Source organism: Amblyraja radiata, chromosome 8, assembly GCF_010909765.2.
Source record: "Amblyraja radiata isolate CabotCenter1 chromosome 8, sAmbRad1.1.pri, whole genome shotgun sequence".
Classification (NCBI taxonomy): Eukaryota; Metazoa; Chordata; class Chondrichthyes; order Rajiformes; family Rajidae; genus Amblyraja; species Amblyraja radiata.
The window spans coordinates 56,205,563-56,226,181 of NC_045963.1; the positions used below are offsets into that span (position 1 = coordinate 56,205,563).

General features: G+C 41.7%; 1 protein-coding gene across 4 annotated transcripts in view; it reads right to left on the minus strand.

The window, feature by feature from the left end:
- Window positions 1–20,619, minus strand: part of kif13b (kinesin family member 13B) — a 180,254-nt gene that overhangs the window by 87,343 nt on the left and 72,292 nt on the right. For all 4 annotated transcript variants that reach the window (XM_033025958.1, XM_033025957.1, XM_033025959.1 and 1 more), the window contains exon 3: window positions 2,709–2,721. In XM_033025958.1, the coding sequence (XP_032881849.1) occupies window positions 2,709–2,721 (13 nt within the window). The remainder of the gene's footprint in view (window positions 1–2,708; window positions 2,722–20,619) is intronic.

The following is a 20,619-nucleotide window of genomic DNA, read 5'->3' on the forward strand; positions in this document are numbered from 1 at the left end:
TGCCATGTTGTCTTTATTTCAGATTTCCAGCATTTAGAAACTGATCAATTATATAAAAGCAAAACAAATTATAATGCAAATGATGTATCAAAACTTGCGTCCGCATCATACATTAAACATAAAATTTTCCATCTTTTGTTTATGATGTGTATGTTTTTTTTTTTCTTGTTCGTATGACTGCAGAAACGAAATTTTGTTTGAACTGAGGATCAAATGACAATAAACGGTATTGTATTGTAGAAAATCAAGATATAACGGAGGGAACGGAGATTTAAAAAGAACGCCAAAGGCAAGGTTAGAGTGTTTACCATGAAACATAGAGAAACATAGATACATAGAAAATAGGTGCGAGAGGAGGCCATTCGGCCCTTCGAGCCATTCATTGTGATCATCGTCCCCAATCAATAACCCGTGCCTGCCTTCTCCTCATATCCCTTGATTCCACTAGTCCCTAGAGCTCTATCTAACACTCTCTTAAATCCATCCAGTGATTTGGTCTCCACTGCCCTCTGTGGCAGGGAATTCCACAAATTCACAACTCTCTGGGTGAAAACGTTTTTTCTCACCTCAGTCTTAAATGGTATCCCCTTTATTCTAAGACTGTGGCTGGACTCTCTGGACTTCCCAACATTGGGAACATTTTTCCTGCATCGAGCTTGTCCAGTCCTTATATAATTTTATATGTTTCTATAAGATTCCCCCTCATCCTTCTAAACTCCAGTGAATACACGCCTAGTCTTTTCAATCTTTCCTCATATGACAGTCACGCCATCCATGGACACAATCTACACACAGCGCTGTCAAAAAAGAGCAGAGAGAATCATCAGAGACACACTACATCCAGCTCACTCCCTGCTCAAACACAAAAACTGCACATACAACCTCAGGCACAGACGAGCAGACAGCATCGCCACAAACAGAACACGCTTTTTTAAGAGCTTCTTCCCTGCAACAGTGAGACTCTTGGCCAAAACAAAACAAAATGAACTGATGTCCTGATATAGGGTTTGTGTGTCTTTTTAATTTTTAATTTGACTTGACTTGACTCTCTGAATAACCGCACAAGAGTTCCTATGTGTGTAAGCACAAATGGCAAATAAAGTTTTTGACCTTTTGACCTTTTGAATCACGTGAGTCTACGCTGCATTGCATCAATCACAAGGATGTCCTTCCTCAAATTAGGAGACCAAAACTGTACACAATACTCCAGATATGGTCTTACCGGAGCCCTATACAACTGCAGAAGAACCTCTTTACTCCTATACTGAAATTCTCTTGTTATGAAGGCCAGCATTCCATTAGCTAAACACCTGTTTTCGCTTTTTTATTCTGGGGTATTGTGTGTAGATTGATGATAAACAAAATTTTAATCCATTTTAGAATAAGGCTGTAACGTAACAAAATGTGGAATAAGTGAACGGGTCTGAATACTTTCTCAGTGCAATGTAGCATTCATTTACCAGGATTTACCTGGTTAAATTATGGAGCGATTGCTCAAACTAGTGGGTTCCTGCTCTCCAGCCTTCTGTAGACTGGCTCCCCTGTCGACTGCATGCCACATTCATAAAAGATAGCTAATGTCAACGACACCCTTGGCCATTGAGCTAGATATTATATTACATTAAATGGCCATTGAGCATTGATTTTATACTATACATAACATAGTTTGTCATCAGCCATTCGTTGCACAATTACATTTTCTTTGCACTACACCGATTTGAAGTAAATATAGTTTGGAATGCCAGGGCACTGCACTTTAATACCAACATATTCAGCATTTTAGTTTGAGGGTTACTGGCAAGGAAAGCAATGAAAGTTGCCCTGAGGTAGTGTGATCAGTTACCATCTTGAACTATAACAACTGTACTCTAAACCAGTGATTCTCAACCTGGGACCATATGGCCCCAAAGGGGCCATGGCAAATTTCAGGGGGGCCACAGACAAATTTTGGGATTTAGGGGGCCACAGGTTCAATGAAGGGGGCCACAGAGCTACCACCCTGTTGCCTCCTAAATTTCAGTTCTAATAAATTTAAATCTATGTAATTTAAATATTTTTGATGTTTGTGGAATAGAATAAAAGAGAATATATATGCAATTAATAGACACTGATATTTTTATGGAAGGTATTATAATATTGAAGTACTTTTTTCCGGTAATAATGTAAGGGGGGGGGGGGGGGGCACAGAAAAATTAAAAGAATCCAAGGGGGCCATGAGCTAAAAAAGGTTGGGAACCACTGCTCTAAACAATGCTGTTTGATAAAGGGCATGAAGGGTTTAGAGGCTTAAATATGCTGCTGATCCACGCTGACCTGATGGACTACACCCGACAGAAGGTACATCCTATAACCACATTATACTAGTGATTAAGGTATGAATGTTTCAAAAGTACTGAATGAACTTTACAGTGATTACTTTGCTTCAGATGGCGCTGGACTTAAATATTGTTTCAGCCTCTCCCATTCTGACAAGTGCAGATAATTTCTTCTCAATCCTAACTTGCACCATGCAGCTGGAGTAGATGTCACTTGGGTAATCAGGAATCACTGTGAAATTCCTAATCTTTGAAATGCTCTTGTAATTAGTCAACTATTCAACTTTTCAAGGGCAGGATATAATGATTTTCTTAAACATGGTAAACAACACTGTAAAGGTACATCTCACTTCCTCCTCCACCAACACAAGAAAAACATAAATCACAGCCTACCTTTGGTTGATTTCTGTTTAATCATGACATCCGTATTTTTTCAATTGATGGAAAAAAAAGAAAATATTTTTGATTATATTCAGTTTGAAAAGTCTGCACGAATTCAAACATACAATAATTCAATACAAAAACTCCTCGAGCTGTTTACCAAGAAACTGTACTTGAGTTAATCCTTAACTCTATCAATGTACAAATCAGAAAAAGTATCAATATATTGGTCACAAATGTTTCAGAATGTATGATAAACCTGCAGTACAAATATTTAAGTTCAAAATTAAATGAACTCCCAAAATATCAAGTGCCGTGGAAAAAAATTCATTGCATACTAATAATAATAATAATAAATTTTATTTAATGGGCGCCTTTCAGTCATCTCAAGGACACCTTACATAGTAATCGGAATAAAAATATATAATCGGAATAGAACAAGTAAAAAGGACATCACAGAGACACAAATTAAAAACAGAATTCAATCCAAAAACAGAAAATCAAAAACACAGTGTGAAGAGAGCAGCGGCAGCCAAAGCGTGCCAGCGTCCACTCTCTCTTCACGGCAGCCATCTTGGACACAGACCTACAGGACTACAATTAGACAAAAAAAAAATCCTAACTATTAAAGGAAAAAGCTTCAACATAAACATACCAGACCACCATTTTTCAATTAATTAATTTATGGTCACAACTGGATCTATGTGCCAAGTTATGCAATTCAACAATCAAGATTGCATCTTGGAATAAATATTATTACTTGGGCAATGTTTTATGTCATTACAAGCCCTTCGAAAAAGTCCTTGGAAGAATGCATTGATCAGTTAATTGACACTGTATCAACTGGATGCCTCCTTCGACTTTTTAAATGACAAAGTTAATCTCTTGCACTTCTTTTGCTGCACTTTCAGTCACAAATGACTACTAAGAGTTTTTAATTAACATGTCTTAAATTTACGCCACTGAAATCCAATCACAACAAAATAAATATCAAGTTTCGGGTGGGGATATTTTATTCCATGTGCTTCCTTATTACCAGGAACGTGCCTCAGTGAATCACAGATGGGTCTTTTTTGCACAATCATTTGAACCATTTAATTTAAGCGCAAAATATATGCACTATATATAAATATGCAAGCAGTGTCATCTGTCCATCCACAGTCACTCCCTTGCGCACACACACACACACACACTCAAATTACATTTGCCAAACACGTAAGGCAAACCAAGGAGCAAAGAGTAGTGGTGTATAAAAAGGGAATAAATAGGAATGAAGACAAAATAAAAATAAATAGGGAAAAGAAATGTTAAAGCCTAGAGGGCATAGCTTTTAGGTGAGAGAGAGACTACATTTAAAAGGAGAAAGAAAGATACAATATTCTGGAGTAATTCAGCAGGTCGGACAGCATTCCTGGAGAACATGGATAGTTAATGTTTTGGGTCAGGGCCCTTATTCAAACTGATTGTAGGGTGGGTGGGGGGGGGGGGGGGGGGGAGAGGAGAAGAAAGCTAGAATTGGCAAGGGGCAGGATAAAGCATGGCAGGTCAAAGGTGAACACAGTCGAGCAGGGAGTTGATAGGCAGGAGGTTGGACAGAAGTGAACACATGAGGTATGAGAGAAAAGGATTACGGAGTTGCGAATTGTGAAGCTGGAAGATTGATGAGGTACAAATTGTTTAGGAATGTAGGTCAACCAGGGCTCAGCAGAGGGGAAGGAGTGGAAAAATGGGGGAGAAGAGTTTCTAGAGGTTACCTGAGGTTGGAGAAATGCAGGGCAAGATTTTTTTTTTACACATACAGAGAGTGGTGGGTGCCTGGAACAGGCTACCAGGACTGGTGCTGGAAGCCAGGTTTTTAACAAATACCCCAAAGGATACTGTATAATATACATGGTCCTGGTGAGACCACATCGGTAGTATTGCCTTAGTCGTACAACACGGAAACAGGCTTTTAGGCCAACTCGTCCATCCTGACCAATATATCTGTCTGAGCTAACCCCATTTGCCTGCTTTTGGCCCATATCCTTCCAAACTGTCCTATCTTTTAATCATGATAATTGTACCCACCTCTACCACTTCCCCGGGTAGCTCGTTCCATATACCCACCACCTTGTGTGAGAAACTTGACCTTCAGCTCCTCTTTAAATCATTCTACCCTCTAGTTTTAGACATCCCTACCATAGAAAAAAGCTGCAACCATCTATGCCCCATTGATTTTATAAACCTCCAGATTCACTCCCCAGCCTCCTTCACTAAGGGAAAACCGTCCCAGCCTCTCCAATTTCTCCTTATAAAGCAAGCCAACAAATCGTGGCAACATTCTTGAGAATCTTATCTGCATCCGCTTTAGCTTAATCACATCCTTCCTACAATATGACGACCAGATCTCATCACAATACTCCAGAAGCAATCTCACAAACATCTTGTACAGCTGTTATATGATGTCATGTACTTTCATGTAACTAAGTACGTACCCCTTTGTCAGGATGATCAACCATGATCACATTGAATGGCGGTGCTGGCTCGAAGGGCCAAATGGCCTATTCCCGCACCTATTGTCTTTCGGTTCTACAGCACTCCCCAAGTCCTTGCTATTCACCGTGTATGTTCTGCTCCGGTTTAACTTTCCACAATGGATCATATTGCACTAGTCTAAATTAAGTTCTATCCGCTATTCCTTTGCCTACCTTCCCGTTTGGTCTAATTCCTGTTATAACCTTAGGCAACTTTCTTCGCTCTCCATGATACCACCAATGTTGGCATCATCTGCAAACTTACTGCCATGCCAATTACATCCTCATCAAAATAATTTATACAAAATGACAAATGATTGCAAAGTTGCAAATCCCCCCCCCCCCCCGTTCCCCATTTGTTCTTCCCACCCTCCCCCACGGCAGCCCCCCCACACCGGACCCTCCATTGTCCATTGTTCTACCCCCCTCTCTCAAGCAGTTCCCCCTCGCCGGGTCCCTGTGCTCCAAAGGTGGATCAAAGGAAAATGAAAACAAAACCGCAGATGCTTGAAATCTAAACCAAAAACAGAAAATTCTGGAAAAGCCTAGCAGGTCAGGCCACTTCTATGGGAAGAGAACAAGTTAATGCTTCCATTAATATTTCAGGTCAAACACACTTCCTCTTTGACATGAAATGGTAACTCAATCTTTGGGCGTTCTGAAACAATGTGACACTAGGAAGGTTGACAAAATGGAGCCAGATATTTGCTGTGCTACCCTGCCGGAAGATAGAGGAAGATGTTAGAGGAGGAAGATATACTCAACTACAGACACACCAAGAATGAATGCCATACTTTTATCAAAGTCACATTGGTGTTATGGGAGAGGCTGAAGGCTAATAAGGGGAGTTAACGCAAGCAATTCAAACAAATTCAAACAATTCATACAGAGTAGAGGGGAAAATGAGATTGGAGAAAGGAATCTGCTTTGTTTAGAAAAGAGAAATGAAAATTTAAAAAATGCATTACCATAATAAAGTATTTAAAGTATACAGAATTCAGACACAACACAAAGGACATTAAAGGTTAACAAATAGTTGTTTGATAGGTTAAGAACACAAGGAGTTTATAACCTACACACTGTAATGCCCATATTTACTTTATTGTGTGCAAAAGGGGTGTAGATAAATTAAGGTAGTGAACCTGAACCAGTGTCACCACAGGTTTTACAAACGTAATAACATCTTTCAAACACAATCCGACTAGGTTGTGGAAAGACAGACAGAGGTTATCAGATAGCTCTTTCAAAGTGCTTTCAGCAGCATGACCGGCCAAACAGATCCTTCTGTGCAACATAATTAGCACGTTTCAGGAGTCAAACAACAGCTGCCTTGCTCTAAGAACAGATTCTTTCCTAACTTGTAATAGTAAAGAATAAAAGCAAACATAAACTACAAAACTGCAAGTGCTGTCCATAAGTGGTCCTAAGTGGTTGCAGCAGGAATAATATGCCCATTTAGAATGCAAATAAGGGAACTTGAATTCCCTTGTTTAAAAAAGTCCCTTGCACATGGTGCATTAACAGATTGGTTTCGGCACCTCCTCCGTAAACAGAAAGCAGTTTCATTATTGAGCAACTGAGGGCTACTAGCCAAGTTTTATATGCAGATGGGTTTACTTACTCATTTTCTAAATTTCAACCCATCAGCAAAGAAATAGGAATAAAAGTTTAGCCTGTACAAGTATTTCTGACTATGCAACTGCAATAATGTCTGCATTTTATACAAAGAAAGAGGCTGGTATTATCCACTGTAAGAGATTCAAATATAGAATACATTTGGTGGTCAAGCTTTATTGAAGGTACACAAAAATGCTGGAGAAACTCAGCGGGTGCAGCAGCATCTATGGAGCGAAGGAAACAGGCAACGTTTCGGGCCGAAACTCTTCTTCAATTGACATGTTTTGCCTTTTGACTCCAAGAATTGGTCAGTATAGCTGTGGATGATTTTCCACAACGTGATTACCTGACCCTTATATACACAAATACCAAACCCAAGAGAACACATTAAACTTAAGAAGCAGTGAATCAGCCATACATTAAAATGGTTTTAACACACTGCAGTACAGCTGCATAGTTTAGCTTGGTAGGATTGCTTAGAAGTTGTGGATTCAACCATTCCCCTCCATGAAATGATGGTATACCCTAACATTATAGTTGACTAATTCAGGGGGACCATTGCACTTGGAAAGAACCAATATACCAAGGTCACATCATCTAGTTCAGGCGCTCATTCCAGGTACCATAATACGTCTTGCCAGAAGGATATGGGTCAAACATAGACAAATCGGACTAGCTTGGACAGACTTGGTTAGCCTGTTTCTGTGCTGTATGACCCTTTGACTCTGCGATTCAACTGTTAAGTTTCTCCCTAATGGAATAATAATAATAATAATAATAATAATAATAATAATAATAATAATAATAATAATAATAATAATAATAATAATAAATGATTTGTGAAAAGAAGCAGAATCAATATTATTTTCTGTAAGAAATGGAATGCGTTTGGAAAAAAGTCATTTGTGAGTCACCTGCTCACCAAGTAGAGGTTTAGAACAATTAATGGAAGATATAAAATTAAGCACATTCTATTACATCCATAACTGTGTTCTTGGAAAAGTCTCTCCCTAACCAATTATCTCCAACATTTTCCAGATTTCTAGCCTGCAGTCGAAATTTCCATTTTTTTCCATTATGATCAGGGTTATATTTACTTTCAAAACACCTGAAACAATGTTACCATCTAAATCAATCTGCATTACTTTAGTTCAGCTTGATGAAATATGGATTTATTATTGATGATATGTTATCAAGTTTGACAAAAAAAAAGGGTAATTGGCACATATACTTCCATTACTTCGTTCCTATTTGGGTCACTAAGTAAATATAACTACTGTATGTTCTTCACTTCTCCTTCAAAAGATGCAGTTTCATTCCTACCTCTTTCCTACTCAACAAGCAAACAAACACAAGCAGCAACTGTTAACACACACATACATACACACAATAAGAGCCTTTTACCCCAAAACATTCCTGAAATAGGTCACACAGACGGCTAGAAAAGAGAATTTAATTTATTTTGCTGAGTTGCTTAATACCAAAGGTCTGCAGGAGTATCTTTTTGTCAGAGCAGAGAGCTCAAAGGGATTTTGTATGTAATAAAACAATAATGCAGTGCGAATAAGCTCCAAAGGTTTAATTAAATGTTGTGGGCAAGAATTTTACTAGCTTCCTAATAAGAACGTTTTATAAGATTCGAACACAAGCAGGATGAAAATGGTGGTGTATCGTGACACAGTAGTTAGCACCATCGCCTCTCAGCTACAATCAATCGAGGCCTTGGGTGCTTGCTCTATGTACAGAGTTTCTATGTCATGGATTTCTATAGGTGCTTCACTTTCTTTCCATACCCCAAAATAGTGCTGGTTGGTTCATTGGAAGCTGTAAATTTCCCCGTGTGTATAAATACCTACACCAAATGACTACTTATTGATATATCAAAGTACATACCGCAGAGGGGCGAGTATATCAAGATTCCTCGCTTCCACACTGGGAAATATGTGCATTTTATGTCAGCAATTTCACTGCGTTCATGAAATTCAGATCATCTTTACTCTGCTCTGACCTCACCTGCAGGATGTACAAGCCTATTACACAAGTAACGCAGTTGACAAAAGAGTACCTGAACATTTAACCGTCCAATAGTGACACTTGCTGAGGCATTATTCTATTCCGAGCTCAGAAATAAGTCTGTGCAAATTACGCAACTGTGAGTGCAAGAAGCAAACACGTGTTCATATACCTGTCCTGTTTGCTTACAATGTTAAAGAAAGCACAATAGTTCTTTATAGGTGTGTATGATTATCAAATCTTATGGAGCAAAGAATAGATTAATTAGCTGTCTCGGATCCAATATATTTTCCAACCTTTGTGGTGTATCACGTTCACAAAAAATTAAATGCAGCAAAAGCTAAATGAAAAGCTAGAAATCTGACATGGATCATCCTTCTACAATGAAAAATACTATCTCATTAATTGTACTGCTGTGAACCACTCAGGGCTCTCACTTAAATGTTTTTCCCTGTTGCCAGCCAGGCAACCTAGTCAGCTTTTTAGGTTGCCAAATGACAGTTTAGGTGGTCATTTAAGACGGCTTGCATGACACATGCGATAATGTGCTCGGACGAAGTGCGTAGTTACCAGTCGGAATTATGGTCAATGAAGCATTCACATATTATTTCTGCTTCAAATAAAGTCACAAACTAAACATATTCACCAATCAAGACATGATATATACCACAATGACATGCAGCAAAATTACAATACAGTATCTCATCTCTATTTACACGTGGCAATGAATGCAATTTTTATTATTTCTTTCCACTTCCAAACAAAATTCTGGTTGGATTATTCAGCGTATGATCAACCTCGGTGAGACCAAGTGCAGGCTTGGCGATTGCTTCTCACAACACCTACACTCAGATCGCAATAACCAACCTGATCTCCCGGTGGCTCAGCACTTCAACTCCCCCTCCCATTCCGAATCCGACCTTTCTGTCCTGGGCCTCCTCCATGGCCAGAGTGAGGCTCACCGCAACTTGGAGGAACAGCACCTCATATTTTGCTTGGCCAGTTTACACCCCAGCGGTATGAAAATTGACTTCTTCAATTTCAGGTAATCCCTGCTTTCTCCCTCCTTCCCCTCCCATTCCCAGCTCTCCCACAGCCTACTGTCTCCGCCTCTTTCTTTCTTTTTCCCGACCCCCCCCCCCCCCCCCCCCCCGCACCCTCACATCAGTCTGAAGAAGGGTCTCGACCCGAAACGTCGCCTATTTCCTTCGCTCCATAGATGCTGCCTCACCCGCTGAGTTTCTCCAGCGCTTTTGTCTACCCATTCACACAAGTTTTGTTATCCCACTTTCCTCACCCATTCCCTACACATTAGGGGCAATTTTACAGAGTTGTGTTAACCTACAAAGCCAATGCATCTTTGGGATGTGGGAGGAAACCTACATGCTTGCAGGGAGAATGTGCAAATTCAACACACAGTGCCCGAGGACAGGATCGTACACAGATCTCTGGCATGTGGGGCAGCAAGTCCACCAGCTGTGCCACTATATTTTATTTTCCAACACACAAAAAATTATACGTTGATAACTTTGGTTGCTAAAAAAACTATCCATTTTCAGTCTTCAATCTCTAAGTGACGCTAGGTCCCCCTTTACAGCTACTGTATGTTTGAATTCAGTTCAAGACTATGGGGCAGTACATTGGCCATAAAGTTGCTGCCTAAAATTGCCAGAGACCCAGAATTGATTCTGAATATGGGTGCTGCTGTATGGCGTTTTCTCCTTTTCCCTTTGATCGGATGGGTTTTCTCCGGGTGCTCTTGTTTCCTTCCACATTTTAAAGGTGTGCAGGAACCTTTTTCAGACCCAACCCAAAACGTAATATTTTCCTTTTGTCCAGAGATTCTGTCTGACCTGTTGAGTTACTCCAGCTTTTTGTGTCTTTCTTCAGTTTAAACCAGCATCTGCAGTTCCTTCCTACACATACGATACTATATGATAGAACTTTATTAATCCCAGGAGGGGAAGTGTGTGTGTGTGTGTGTGTGTGTGTGTGTGTGTGTGTGTGTGTGTGTGTGTGTGTGTGTGTGTGTGTGTGTGTAGTTATATATTCATATATAAATATACACAGTTTTGTTTTCTCGTTTATAACATTGTTTACAGAGTACAGGTACTATGTTTACATATTCTGTTGTGCTGCTGCAAGTAAGGATTTCAGTGTTCTAACTGGGACGTGAGAGAATAAAAGACTCTTGACTCTTGACTTACGTCGCTAATGTGTGGCATAGAACTAGTGTACAGGTGATGGGTGGTCGGCGTGGACGTGGTGGACCGAAGGGCCTGTTTCCACGCTGCATCTTTAAATTAAACTAAAAACACTAAAACCAGAGGAAATCTAAAGCAGGGCTTCTACCCGAAACGTCACCCAATTTCTTCCCCGCACAATTAAAGCATCTTCACCCTACCATAGGTACCCAACCAAACACAACTAAATTTAAGGTATAAGAACCCTTTTTTGCTTAAGTCCAAGTCAAGAGAGTTTTATTGTCATGTGTCCCAGATAGGACAATGAAATTCTTGCTTGCTGCAGCACAACAGAACATGTAAACATAATACAGAACAGGCACAATAAATAAACAGATAAAATGCAATAGGCTGTTATTTTTCAGAGTTTGGAGTTTGGTGGTGGTGGGTCCACTCCAGTTTAAATTCCATTTCGAATATTTTTGGAGGACCAGGAAACCAAGAAGCAAGAGTTACTCCAGGGAGTTACTCCAGCTGCAGGGAGTGATTCTGCATTGGTTTTCAGCGGTCGCGGTGAGGCAACGACCAGACAGGAATGGCGGCCAGGTCTCCCACAATGCAAAGGGAGGGAGAAAGTGGCCGACACCGACCAGTTCCCGTGGTAGTGCGCATGTGCAGGTCGGCACATGCGTACAACCACGGCCGATGATGTACTGGCCAAAGATCCTATAGCGAGCCTCGCTATAGGATCTTTGGTGCTGGCCGTGGTTGTGCGCATGTATAAGGCGGCCGGCCGTGCCGGCGGATGAGGAGAGAGCCGAGAGCCGAGAGCCGAGAGCCGAGAGCCGAGAGCCGAGAGCCGAGAGCCGAGAGCCGAGAGCCGAGAGCCGAGAGCCGAGAGCCGAGAGCCGAGAGCCGAGAGCCGAGAGCCGAGAGCCGAGAGCCGAATAAGGGTGGCGGGCGGAGACGGAGAATGACAGAGAGAGAGAGACATAGAGAGGGGGCCCGCTCAGAATTAAACGCTAGGTGTCCCGGGTGCTTGCCAAGCTGGGCAAAATGGCATGGCTTTTAGGTTGCCCGGCGGGACTGTAGGTTGCCATTGGCAACCGCTAATTTCGAGCCCTGCCACTACAATTAGCATCAGTTCTTATGAATTACAGACAATACAGCGAGCAAGGCTTTGCAAATTAAAGATATCAGCTCCTGCTCAACGAGGCAGAAGACTACGTCTTTTCTGGGTTATTTTCAATCTTCAGATCAAGTTACTTGCCAAAACTATCAATGGCCAGTTAATGATTGAAATGCCAAGTGGGCACCAAGTAAATGGAAAAATAACTTTTCACCATCAGAGCAGCAAGGAAGACATGATAAAAAGACTCTGTATTTTAAAATAGTGACAGCTTCATGAAATTCTATTCGTAATTCAACAGAAATTTAACCAACTGTTTCACATTGAGATCAGCTTGGGGACAGAAAAGTCAACCACAATCTATAAATAATCCTATTTCATATTTGCCAAGATTGAAAATTAATTGTTTATATAATGAACCCGATCAAAGCTAGTTAAAGAGCTGATCTTTTGGGAGAGATCTTGACTTTACATCTTGTAAAACTAATAGCGCAATTACCAAGGAGTTAAAAAGTTTGTAAGAAGGAACTGCGGATGCTGGATTAAACCGAAGATAGACACAAAAAGCTGGAGTAACTCAGCAGGATAGGCAGCATCTCTGGAATGAAGGAATGGGTGACGTTTCGCGTCAAGACCCTTCTTCAGACAGGTTAGGGATAAGGGAAACAAGAGATATGAACGGTGATGTGTAGAGATAAAGAACAATGAATGAAAGATATGCAAAAAAGTTATGATGATAAAGGAAACAGGCCATTGTTAGCTGTAGGATGAAAACGGAAAGTGTGCCCATGTTTTAGTTGGGCATTGAATTCTCAACTCTGACACTTGAGAATTAAGTTAACAATCTGAATTGGGACTGCGCCATTATTCTTCATTTTAACATGCACAAGTTAACTCTTCGGAGGCATATTAGGCTCTGACTGAAAGTTGAAAGTAATTACGTTGTAATAAGGAACTAAACTATTAAGCTCCTGGCTCAATGTCCATGACCAACGCCTTTCACATACCTGCTTGTAAAATTAGCGCTGACAAAACACAGAACAGCCTTGTTCAATCTGATGACTACTCTACATTGTTGTTGTTCCCAAACATATTGTTGCTTAGCATTAAAAAGGGAAATCTTGCTCAATCAGAACCAGTGATAGATAATTCCATGCATTTGGACAGAACCTTCAATTGAAAAGCAGAACTTCCAGGTTTGTTATCTCCGGTTTGCTTCCAGTTCCTCGTGCTGGCGCGAGCAGGAACAAGGAGATACGGGACCTGAATGTGTGGCTGAGGAACTGGTGCAGGGGGCAGGGATTTAGATTCTTAGATCACTGGGATCTGTTTTGGAGTAAGGGGGAACTGTACAAAAGGGACGGATTGCATCTTAACAGGTGGGGGACCAGCATTCTCGCAGGCAGGTATGCCACTGCTACATGGGTGGTTTTAAATTGAATAAGGGGGGTGAGGTATCAAATGGGATAGTCGAGGATGGAGTTAAAGGGAAAGAGAGTAAAGGGATGGTTAATGACCCCAGAATTAACGGGAAAGGAAGCTCACAAAGGGATAGGAGAGTATGGCCAAGTGTAATAGAGATCGATGTGAAAGGTGAGATGCGTAAGGAATTAAAAGTATTGTATATGAATGCGCGAAGTATAAGAAGTAAAGTAGACGAGCTTGAGGCTCAGTTAGAGGTTGGTAGATATGACATTGTGGGGATTACTGAGACATGGCTGCAGGAGGATCGGGCCTGGGAACTTAATATTCATGGTTATACATCCTATAGTAAGGACAGGCCGGTGGGCAGAGGAGGGGGGTAGTTCTGCTGGTGAGGGATGGAATTCAGTCCCTTGCGAGGGAAGACATAGGGACTGATGAGGTATAGTCACTGTGGGTTGAGTTGAAGAATTGCAAAGGCAAGAAGATACTAATTGGTGTTATCTACAGACCCCCAAATAATAGCCCAGATGTAGGGTGTAAGTTGCAGCAGGAGTTAAAACTGGCATGTATCAAAGGTAATGCCACTATGGTGATGGGGATTTCAATATGCAGGTAGACTGGGAAAATCAGGTTGGTTTAGGACCCCAAGAAAGAGAGTTTGTAGAATGCCTCCGAGATGGATTCTTAGAGTAGCTTGTAATGAGCCGACCAGAGAAATGGCAATTCTGGATTTAGTGTTGTCCAATGAACCAGATATGATAAGAGAACTCGAGGTAAAGGAACCGCTTGGAGGTAGTGATCATAATATGATTAGTTTTAATCTGCAATTTGAGAAGGAGAACGTTAAATCGGAAGTGGCAGTGATGCAGTTGAACAAAGGGGACTATGAAGGCATGAGAGGGGAGCTGGCCAAGGTAGACTGGAAAGGGATCCTAGCAGGAATGACGGAGCGACGGGGGCGAGCTAACAACCCCCGATGCAAGGGCTGATTGCCTCGTCGAGAGTCAAGATCATCCCATCAACGGAGGGCTCAACGCCCCCCGACTACGGGAGAGCAAAGGGAAGAGATTTAACTTTTTTTTGCCTTCCATCACAGTGAGGAATGTGGAGGAGTCACTGTGATGGATGTTTATTCTAAAATGTGTTTTGCGTGTTCCATTGCTTTTTATTTGTATGACTGACTTGGTAAATGAAATTCCTCGTATGTTGCAAAACATACTTGGCTAATAAAGTATTATTGTGATTGTGAATGGGAAAGCTATTTACACTTCTTCTCCCCTCTCCCATTGAGCAGAAGATATAAAAGCTTGAAAGCACGTTCCACCACATTCAGGAACAACTTACTTCTCGCTGTCATCAAACTAATACATGGACCTCTCACAAATTAAGGGCCTGGTCCCAATCTCCCAACATACTCTCTATCCCCTTCTCCCAATTCCTCCGTCTACACCGCATCTGGCCCTAGATGAGGTATTCCATACCAGGACATCCAAGATGTCCTCATTTTTGGGGAACGGGGTTTGCCCTCCCCATCATAGATGAGGCCCTCACTCATGTCTTCTCAGTACCCCACAGCACTGTCCTTGCTCCCTCTACCCCTGGTTCTATCAGAGACAGAATCCCCCTAGTCCTTACCTTCCACCCCATCAGCTGCCGCAAACAACACATAATCCTCAGAAATTTCCACCACCTCCAACAAGTTCCTACCGCTAGCCACATTTTCACATTTCCACCCCTTTCTGCCTTCCACAGAGACCATTCCCTCCACAACTCCCTGGTTAACTCATCCCTTCCCACACAAACCACCCCCTCTCCAGGTACCTTCCCCTGCAACCACAGAAGATGCAACACCTGTTCCTCTCCCTCCTCCCTCGACTCTGTCCAGGGTCCCCGACAGCCCTTTCAGGTTAGGCAGAGATTTGCTTGCACCTCCTCCAACCTCATCCATTGTAACTCTTATACATCGGCACGGCCAAACTTAGACTGGGCGATCATTTCTTGGAACACCTTTGCTCAGCCCGCCTGAACCTACCTGATCTCCCGGTTGCTGGACACTTTAATTCTCCTTCCCATTCCTACACAGATCATTCTGTCCTAGGTCTCCTCCATTATCAGAGTGAGGCTAAACACAAATTGGAGGAACAGCATCTCATATTTCGCTTGGGCAGCTTACAGCCCAGTGGTATGCATATTGATTTCTCTCACTTCAGGTAGCCCCGGCATTCCCTCTCTCTCTATCCCTTCCCCACCCAAGTTGCACCAGCTTCTCGGTTTCACCCAACAAACAGTTAACAATGGCCTGTTTCCTTTATCATCGTTACTTTTTTGCATATCTTTTATTCATTGTTATTTATTTCTCCACATCATCATCTATATCTCTCGTTTCCCTTATCCCTAACCAATCTGAAGAAGGGTCTCAACCCGAAACGTCGCCCATTCCTTTTCTCCAGAGATGCTGCCTGTCCCTGCTGGTTACTCCAGCATTTTGTGTCCATCTTTGGTTTAAACCAGCATCTGCAATTCCTGTTCAAAAGGGAACTGCAGATGCTGGAATATCGAAGGTACACAAAATTGCTGGGGAAACTCAGCGGGTGCAGCAGCATCTATGGAGCGAAGGAAATAGGCGACGTTTCGGGCCGAAACCCGGAGTCTGAAGAAGGGTTTCGGCCCGAAACGTCGCCTATTTCCTTCGCTCCATAGATGCTGCTGCACCCGCTGAGTTTCCCCAGCAATTTTGTGTATCTGCAATTCCTTCCTACATACCTTATTGTGGCCCTCGCACATTTAGTTTGCACACTCTGTAACTTTAATGCTATAACACTGGTATTTTCTGGTATTTTTTCCCTTCCCCTTCTTGGTTTTACATGTGTTTGGCTTGATTTGTACTCGTGTATGGGTATGATTTGATTGTATAAACCAATATACCGTCTGAATGACTTTAAATACCTTGAGTCACTTATCCAAGCACAACAATACCTCAGATGAATGTATGAAATAAAAAGAGAAAATGCTGATCAGACAACATCTGTGGAAAGAGAAACAGAGTTGATGCTCCAGATGTTAGACAGCATTTCCTTTTATTATTTCAGAGTTCCAGGGTATACAGGTTTGTGTTTTGATTTTTAAATGTCTAGATCAATAGGATCATGGAAGCTAGGTGTGGTTGGAATCCCTCTCTTGACAACTGGAAATTCCTGAATATCAATTATCACCAAATAGCAAGTTGGAACAAGAAAATTAAATAACTCCCATGTTGCATAATTATTGAAATATCTAGTATGTGACTGGATTTAAAGCCTGTGGCTGAAAATCCTGTGCAAAAATATAAAATCTCAGCAAATTAATCTCTTTAAAAATCTATTCAAATATTAGGCCAGATTCCAAATAAGCATTTCTACTTTTAATAATTCCGTTCAGTGGGTAGGTTGAAGGAAAGTTTCAATGCTTTGGTAGGTCAGATATTTACGGGGGAGTAAATAAAAATCTCAGAGCTCCAGGCAATGGAAGAAGCCAAGGTGGAGGCAGGGCAGAATTCAACAATTCAAACCCGAATTTGAGCTACATCAAGCATGAGATAAATATGCCTTAGGAAAGAGCTTGCCAACTTCTAAAAAGAGAAGCAAAGGAAAGAGAAGCATGTCAACTTTACTACAGTACTGATATTTCCCTGCAACCAACACAAGCAGTGAAAGAAGCCTGAAAGATTCTTCAGTTAAAAAAGTGTCCCGATCCCAAATGTCATCTGTCCTTCCTCAGATTCTACCTGGCTTACTGTGTTCCTCTTGTGCTATCTCTTTTACTGAAAGATTGCTCATTTAGTTTGGGAACAACATAGCGAAGAAAGATACATGCGATGGAGGTGTTGCAGCAGAAATGTTGTGATAATTGACAAGGAAGGGGGCGATGATAGAAGATAGGAGACGAGGATAAAATCTACCACAGAACAGAGTTAAAAATCTGTGAAAGGCAAAGCAAAATAAACTGAAGTGATACCTCAGATTGGAATGCAAAAGAAAAATATACTGATGACATTTATATTAAAGTGGCTGAAATGCTGTACTTGGAATCCCACTAAGTGTTCCTCGCAGAATGACAGAAATTCGGGATTATCAATGATAATCCAATAAACTTTAGGAAGGATTATTTTAAGGATTATTAGGAAGGAACAAGTTAGGGCTTTATTCTTTGGAGCGCAGAAGGTTAAGGGGGGACTTGATAGAGGTTTTTAAAATGATGAGAGGGATAGACAGAGTTGACGTGGAAAAGCTTTTCCCACTGAGAGTAGGGAAGATTCAAACAAGGGGACATGACTTGAGAATTAAGGGACTGAAGTTTAGGGGTAACATGAGGGGGAACTTCTTTACTCAGAGAGTGGTAGCTGTGTGGAATGAGCTTCCAGTGAAGGTGGTGGAGGCAGGTTCGTTTTTATCATTTAAAAATAAATTGGATAGTTATATGGATGGGAAAGGAATGGAGGGTTATGGTCTGAGCGCAGGTATATGGGACTAGGGGAGATTATGTGTTCGGCACGGACTAGAAGGGTCGAGATGGCCTGTTTCCGTGCTGTAATTGTTATATGGTTATATGTTATATGGTTATATTTACAATTATTTTGTGCTTAATAGCATGAGGGAATCAGACCAGCAAATTTTCAAGAAAATGTGATTCAATATCCTCTATTAAATTATCTGCATCCTCAAGAACATCAAACTCAGTACCTTTACAATGATCCGTCTCAATAATCCTCAAAGCAATCAATAACTATTGCATTTCTAATTTAGAATTATGCCCCAAAGGATTTACACACAAGCATTATCATACAAAAAATCAATACTGAGCAACCAGAAGAAGATAGCTTGGTTGAGGTGATGGTTTCTTAACATGTATGCTGGGGAGGAGGGCAAGATGGAAAAAAAGGTGGTGGAATTAAGAGAAAGTATTCCAAAGTGTAATGCCATGTCATCCAGGGACACCACCAATAATGGCAGTGGGAGCAATAATTGTGGGGCCGAAAGAGAATACAAAAATAAGAAAGGCAAAATTATGAATGGGTAGGACAAGCAAGGGCAAAGATATCAACTGTAAGTCCATGAGTGCAAAGATGAAAGCTGAACAGGACTTGGTGCAAGTTCAGATGCTGGGAGACATATTTTGGATGGTCCCAAAACTAGAGAGTAGAATGTACAAAGCCAGCCAGGTAACAAAAAGAGGATGGTTTCAGCAGGAGACATGTTGAGGCAGGGGTGAAGTTAGACAATGGAAATAGGCAGTCTGAGTAACAGCATGATTGTGTCATCAGATCCTCAACTTGGCCTCCCCTATAGTCGAATGGTACACTCACCGTTACACAGTAGGATATGGAGCTAGATTATAGAAGGTCTATCAATGAGGAAAATATTTATACATGGTATCAAATAACTTTAAATATGATTTAAATTACATAATTATTTTTTTAAATAAGCACGTCAGTACAATCATGCCCTTTTTTTTCCTCTGTAAAAAACCCAATAAATTGAGTTAAGCAATTTGATTGTGGCACTGGATTAAAAGAAAGTTCCAGTACATTAATCTTTATGAACAGGTCATTCTTGGGCCACTTTCCATACTAGTAGATGGCGCTAGTATTTAGCTAACTGCAGTAATGATTATGCACTTGCATGAAGGGGTCTTCAGTGGCATACATTGAATTGATGCATCCTGTGCCTTTACCTCCTTCAAACCTTTTGTGTACCACCTCTTAAATACAATACAATACAATACAATTCAATACAATTCAATTTATTGTCATTTGGACCCCTTGAGGTCCAAACGAAATGTCGTTTCTGCAGCCATACATTACAAAACAAAAAGACCTGAGACACAACACAGTTTACACAAACATCCATCACATCGTTGTGATGGAAGGCAAAAAAAAACTTATCTCTCCACTGCACTCTCCCCCCCCGATGTCAGAGTCAGAGTCAAAGTCAAAGCACCCGGCTGGCGATGGCGATTGTCCCGCGGCCATTAAAGCCACGCCGGGTGATGCAAGGCCGCACACCGGGTCTTGTTGTTAGAGCCCCCGGCGTGCGCTCGCAAAGTCCCGCGGCCATTCCAAGCCACGCGGGGCGGTGGTGTAAGGCCCCGCTCAGGTACTCTTCAACCCCGCAACTCGGGCGAGAGAAGTCGCCGTTGCGGAAGCCCCGAAAAGCGGTCACCCAGCAGGGACCCGCGGGCTCCCGGTGCCGCCGTCCGCCAAACCCGCAGTTGCAGCCTCCGAATCTCCGGGGGTCGGGTGGCAGCAGCGTCCACCACAGCTCCACCCGCTCCGGACTCGGCCAGCCCCGTGACGGTGAGTAGTCGGCAGCTCCGCAGCTGGAACCCCAGGTCGTTTCTGTTGGAGGCCGCTCCACGTTGCAGCCCCAACGACAACGGAGACCCGACAAAGAAAAGGTCGGGTCTCCCGTGCAGGGGAAAGATTTTAAAGTTACCCCCTCCCCCCCACACCACCCCCACCCCCCACACACACATACCCCAACAAAAAAAATAACAAAAACTACATAAAAATGAGACAAAAAATAATAAAACACAGACGGACTGCAGAGGCCGCTGCTGACGAGAGTCGCGCCGCCCACCAAAATCATATCTAATATAGAGAAGGACTGAACTATTATACTAATTGGGAAAAATAGTTGACTTTGGAACTTTGCTTGTTCTGAACCTACATATTTAACAGAACCTTGGGGTCGGTTCTTTTCAGATTGCAGTCAATCACATGAGTGAAAAAAATACTTTCCTCCCTCGTGGGAAATCATGCTAAAAAAAATGACAGCCTGGAAGATTTCATGCTTAATTTTCTCTGGTATCAAGCCAGAATTGCCCAATTATTGATTTGAATATCACACATCCAGTGCACTTTGAAACTATATCATCTTAGTTATTTTGTGAAGCTATGCGGATAAAGAGACCACCATTTAAATCACCAGCAAATTATTTGAAATCACAATCTCCAAACTCAAGGAAGACGTACTCCAAACTGTGCCCAAAACTGTGTGCAGATTGCA